This window comes from Musa acuminata, chromosome BXJ3-3 (genome assembly GCF_036884655.1).
Source record: "Musa acuminata AAA Group cultivar baxijiao chromosome BXJ3-3, Cavendish_Baxijiao_AAA, whole genome shotgun sequence".
Taxonomy (NCBI): domain Eukaryota; kingdom Viridiplantae; phylum Streptophyta; class Magnoliopsida; order Zingiberales; family Musaceae; genus Musa; species Musa acuminata.
The window spans coordinates 27,278,823-27,284,822 of NC_088351.1; the positions used below are offsets into that span (position 1 = coordinate 27,278,823).

The 6,000-nt window shown below is 53.9% G+C and overlaps 1 protein-coding gene across 1 annotated transcript; it reads right to left on the minus strand.

Annotated features, from left to right (window-relative positions):
• Nucleotides 1-4,167: 4,167 nt before the first annotated feature.
• On the minus strand, nt 4,168-4,641 carry LOC135632510 (uncharacterized). Its single transcript, XM_065141119.1, has one exon. The coding sequence runs from the start codon at nt 4,639-4,641 to the stop codon at nt 4,168-4,170; it is 474 nt and encodes a 157-aa protein (XP_064997191.1).
• Between the last annotated feature and the right edge of the window lie 1,359 nt (nt 4,642-6,000).

Genomic DNA, 6,000 nt, shown 5'->3' on the forward strand with positions numbered 1-6,000 from the left:
GATCTGGAGGCGGAGGTGGCATGCCTAAAATCGGAGCTCCAGACATCAGAAGGTTCGAATAAGGAGCTCCAGAAGACTTTGCAGGTGGAGCGGACCGATCTTCGCTTGCTGAAAACGAAGGCGTGCACCCTTAGCAAAAAGCTGGAGGAGGCGAAGGCCGAGGCAAGAGTAGTTTCCGAGGCACTTGCCGAGGAGACCCACCTCCGACCAAAGAAGGACAAGGAGCTGATCGAGGCTTACAAAAAGTCCGAGAGGTTTGAACACGGGCTGACACGGACGGGGCAGGTTTCCTACGAATATGGATACCGGATCGCCCTAGCCCGCTTCCATGCGCGCCACCCTAGCTTCGAGGTAGAGGAGGATCCTTTTACCTCCTATCCCGAGGATCTAGAGGTGGATATGCTTGAGGACGTTCCTTTCGACGACCGCTTGGAGGTCCTGAAGGAATAAAAGGGTCCTGTAACTTTTTGTAGTTTTCTCTAAGGGGTCGGTCTGTAAGTCAGGGTCGAGTCTTGTAATCCCAGTTTTTCTTTAATGAAAGAAATTTTTTTCTCAGACTCTTGCACATTGCCAACTTTTATCTTTTCACACGAAAAACTTCTTAAGGTTTTGGACGTTCCATGTCCTTGGCAAAGAACAGCCAGCCGTCGTTACGAGTCGGTACGTGCCCGGTCGGACAATCTTGACGACTTGATAAGGTCCTTCCCATTTGGGAGTAAGTTTACCATGTGCTCGGGTCGAGGTACTTACCACGGCCCTGCGCAGCACTAGATCGCTCAGCTTGGTTGGTCGGGGGTGCACCCTCCTGTTGTAAATCCTAGCGATGGCTCATTTGTAGGAGAGGGCCTTCACGTGCGCGTCGGCTCGCCTTTCCTCGAGCAAGTCCAATCCGGCTCAGAGTTCGTCGGCCGATGTCCCTTCATCATAAGAGTCCGTTCGTGGGGTGGTAATCTCCATCTCAGTGGGTAAGATGGCCTCGGAGCCAAACGCTAGGCTGTAAGGGGATTCCCCTGTTGCGGTTTTAGGCGTGGTCCGCAAGGACCATAAGACGCTCGAGAGTTCGTCAACCCAAGTGGATTGGGCCGCAAGTGTCCTTCTCCTGAGTCCGCCCAGGATAGCCCAGTTGGTCATCTCGACCAGCCCGTTCGTTTGGGGATGTGCGACCGAGCTGAACCTCAGCTGTATCCCATAGGTCGCGTAGAACTCTTTGAATCGAGCACTGACGAACTGCATCCCATTATCAGTGATGATGACCCTGGGCAAACCAAACCGGGTAACAATGTTCCTCCACACGAATCTCTCCACCTGACGCTCTGTGATCGCTGCTAGCGGTTCGGCCTCGACCTATTTGGTGAAGTAGTCTATCCCGACAATAATATATCTTCGTTGCCCCGAAGCTGGGGGGAAAGGGCCGAGAAGGTCCATCCCCCACTGCGCGAAAGGCCATGCGCAGTCCACAGGTGTAAGCGGTACCGCTGGCTGCCTGGGCGTTGGTGCGTGCCTCTGGCATGCATCGCACTTTTGCACATACGATCTTGCATCTTGACACATAGTGGGCCAGTAGTACCCTTGACGGAGCGCCTTGAACTCCAGGGTGCGCCCACCTATGTGATCACCGTAAATCCCGTCGTGAACCTCAGCAAGGACTGACTGAGCCTCTTCGGGCTCCAGGCAGCGCAGGAGGGGGCGTGAATACGACCTCCTGTATAACCGTCCGCCGATTTCACAATACTAGGCTTGGGTCCGGCGCAGGTGCCGAGCCGCGGCTTCGCCCTCAGGAAGCATCTCGTGATGTTTGAATTGTAACATCTCATGCACCCATGTTGTTGGCGGGCTAGCGGTGGCCACCGCTGCGACCGTGATGGCGCGGGTGGGGAGTTCCTCCACGTCGGGCTCGCCCTCGGGACCCGATCTAGAGGCCAGTTTTGCCAGCATGTCCGCCCGCTCGTTCTGGCATCTCGGCACCCTGGATAATGTGAAGCGGGAAAAGTGGGTGACGAGAGCTCTTACCTCCACCAGATACTTCGACATGGTTGGGTCCCGGGCCTCATACCCGCCGATGAGCTGCTCAGCTACTAGCTGCGAGTCGATGAGGACGTGTATGTCACCTGCTTGTATTTCGACGGCTAGTCTGAGCCCTGCCAGCAGTGCTTCGTACTTCACCTCGTTGTTGGTGGTCTTGAATTCGAAGCGAAGGGAGCGCTCAAACGAGGGCCTGTCGGGGGCTTCTAGCACCAGCCCGGCCCCCGCGCCTTTTCGGTCGGATGATCCATCCACACGGAGGAGCCATTCTGCCTTCACACGTTCCGGATCCTCGCCCTCGGGCTGAGTCAGTTTTGAGATGAAGTCGGCCACTACCTGTGCTTTGATGGCAGTCCTCGGGACGTATTGAATTTCGAACTCACCGAGCTCTACTGACCACTTGAGGAGGCGACCTGCAAGGTCAAATTTAGACAAAATCTGCCGGAGCGGTTGGTCGGTGATTACCTCGATCGGATGAGCTTAGAAGTAGGGACGCAGCTTCTGGGCGGTCAATACGAGCGCCAGCACCAGTTTCTCGATTGGAGGGTATCGCTTCTCGGGTCCGTTAAGGTCATGGCTAGTATAGTAAACCGGTAGTTGCTCTCCAGAAGTCTCCTTGATCAGGACAGAACTTACTGCATGCCGAGAGTTGGCCAGGTAGACACCCAGCTTTTCCCGAGGGGACACCGAAGCAAGGCGAGAGAGTGACGCCAGATGCTCCTTCACATGGGCGAAAGCCTCCTCGCATTTCACTGTCCACACGAAGTCCTTGGGGTCCTTCAGAGCCCGGAAGAAGGGGAGGCACCGGTCGCCTGATCGGGATAAAAACCTTGACATGGCGGTGAGCCTCCCATTCAGGCGCTGCAACTCCTTGATCGTCCGAGGGGCCTGTATGTCGATGATTGCTCGTACCTTTTTGGGGTTCACATCGATTCCCCTTTCATGTATAATAAACCTGAGGAATTTGCCCGAGTTGACACCGAAGGCGCACTTGGCGGGGTTGAGTTGCATGTTGTACCTTCGTAGTGTGTCGAAGGTCTCGGCCAAGTCAGACAAGTGAGTCGTAGTCGTGCGACTTTTCACAATCATATCGTCGACGTAGACTTCCATGTTTCTCCCTATCTGGTGAGCAAACATTTTGTTCACGGTCCTTTGATACGTAGCCCCGGCGTTCTTCAGCCCGAATTGCATACATAACCTTGTAGAAATATACCCCTTGGTTGGTGAGGAATGCGGTGTGCTGCTGATCCTCGGGTGCCATCCTGATCTAGTTGTAGCTGGAGAAGGCATCCATGAACGAAAGGTGGGCGTGATCGGCCGTTGCATTGACCAACTGGTCGATCCATGGGAGAGGGTAGCAATCCTTCGGACAAGCACGATTAAGATCGGTGTAGTCAACGCACATCCTCCAGCTTCCATTAGGTTTCTTCACGAGGACTACATTGGATAACTAGCGTGGGTACTTGGCCTCTTCAATGAAGCCTGTCGCCAGAAGTCACTCTACCTCTCCTCGGATGGCCTGCTGGCGTTCAGGAGCAAGACGTCGGGGCTTCTGCTTCACTGGCCGCACGTTGGGGGAGATGCACAGGTGGTGCTGAGATACCTCAGGGTCGACGCCTGGCATGTCAGCGGGTGACCAAGCAAAGGCATCAACATTCTCTTAGGGAAGATTGATGAGCTGGGCTCGCTCCCGCTTAGGAAGCTCTGACCCGAGCTTGACCATTCGATTTGGGCATCCCTCCTGTAGTGGCACATCCACCATAGGCTCCATCGGCTCGGGGTGCTGGGACGACCTTTTTGCTTCTCAGGGGTCTTCGAGGGGCAGTTCAGCCCTCCTCCGCTTGTGTAGGGAGACCGCGGTCAAGTAACATCGCCTTGAATCGGGGGGGCTCCCCCTGGCTTCCCCGACCCCCGCACGGGTCGGGAACTTCATGGTCCGGTGGTAGGTGGAGATAACCGCTATGAACTTATTGAGGGTGGGGCGCCCCATAATCGCGTTGTAAGCGGTAGGAAGGTCGACTACCAAGAAGGTTGCCATTACTGTCTTTGTCCTCGGCACTTCCTCGAGGGTTAAGGGCAAGGTGATCGCACCCAACGGTGAAATTGATTCGCCGGTGAACCCAGTGAGCACTGAGCTCATAGGCTCTAGGGCGTCGCGGAAGAGCTCGAGCTTTTGGAAAGCGTCCAAATAAAGGATGCGGCCGAGCTTCCAGTGTCGACCATGATCCTTTTCACTTGGGCGTTGGCGATTCTGGCAGCCACTACCAACGCGTCATCGTGTTCGGGCTGCTCGGCTCTCTCGGTGGGAAACGTGACTATGGGCCCGAGCCCACGCCCAGGGTCTTCGGCTGCGACAGTGCGGGCGTATGCTTTCCGCCCAGACATACTGTTTCTCCCAGACATCGGGCCGCCCGTGATCACATCGATCTGCCTTTCGATGGGGCCCTCGGGCCATGGGGAAAGCTCTTTATCCTGCCGTAGATAGCGACCGAGGTGCCCTCTTCGAATCAGCTTCTCGATCTGTCGCTTCAACTCGTGGCACTCCTTCGTGTCATGCCCATTTTGCCGATGGAAACGATAATATCGCATCTGGTCCACAAGCTCCCGTGGGCTCCTCATCGAGTTGGGGGTTCGGAGCAGCCCCTTCTCCTTTATCTGGAGAAATATTCGTGTTCGGGATGTTCCAATGGCGGGGAGCAACAACCTTGGTGTGGACGGGTCGGACCGGTCCTACCTGCGCCTCGGCGGGCCGGGTAGCTACCCTCGTGGTGGTTCCGTCCGGGGCCTTTTTGCTAGTCATAGGTGCCCAGCAAGCCAATCATGTGAGTGATGGCACGTGTGACTTGATACAGAATCTTTTTGCTTATTATATTTTGGCGTATATCACTTTATAACTATTGCATAAATGCATATATATTGTGATGTCCTTGGATTTGTGCAATGGGAATCGGATCGTGATGAGATCACGATAATGAGATCAATTCACCTTTAAACACATATCCTAAATAATCCCGGTCATAGGTTACTCGAGAGGGACATCGTAATAACCGGATAGACTGGTGTGCTGTATACCCGTCCATATGATGGATGCAGCTGGTCTCATAGCTGCTCGTGTAGGGACACTAGGGATACAGTACAGGTGCTCATTGGAGAATGAGTTCACTGATTGATCCGCTTACGGAATGCTGGATGGTTGATGATGCCTTATTGTCAGACAACGATTCCGTAGTCCTAGTGGTGTATCTGGTTCTTAGACTTGAGACACCAAGGATGTCCTGTATGAGTGCTCCACTCTTTGATACCAGACTTATAGGTTTGGCTGTTCCCAGATCTAGTACAGCTGGTCATTGGGAGTGGTAGTCGACCTTACGAGGGCTATTGAGTGTCGATAGAGGATCATCCACTCTCGGTATCATGAGAGGAATATCCCATGTGTTCTTGCTCAGACAAATCCCTGGCTAGGGTCATTCGGGTTGAGAGAGAAAGAGTTCTCCGGGAGAATCCGATTAGAGCGAGACTCGAGTAGAAACCGTATGGGTCTGACAGCACCATGCTCGATATACGGTCTCTGGGATATTAGATGGATGAGGGACTATAGGTACATGGTAACTGAGGACAGACAGGTCCAATGGATTGGATTCCCCTGTATCGTCTGGGGACTACGGCGTAGTGGCCTAGTACTTCCGTAGTCGATGAGTCGAGTGAATTATTACAGAGATAATAATTCACTGAGTTAGAAGGAGTTCTGACAGGTATGACTCACGGCCAGCTCGATATTGGGCCTAGAGGGTCACACACATATGGTAGGCATTGCGATGAGTAGAGGTTCGGATATGAGATATCCGACGGAGCCCTTGTCTTATTGGATGCAGATCCAATACCCACTAGGGAAAGGACCCATTAGGGTTTTGACACGGGATCTCTATAAATAGGAGGGATTCACAGCCTCATAGGCTAGAGTCTTTGCTTGCCCTTCCT

Coding starts and splice junctions, on each gene's coding strand:
- LOC135632510 (XM_065141119.1), bottom strand. CDS start 4,641: ATGAGGAGCCCACGGGAGCTTGTGGACCAGATGCGATATTATCGTTTC.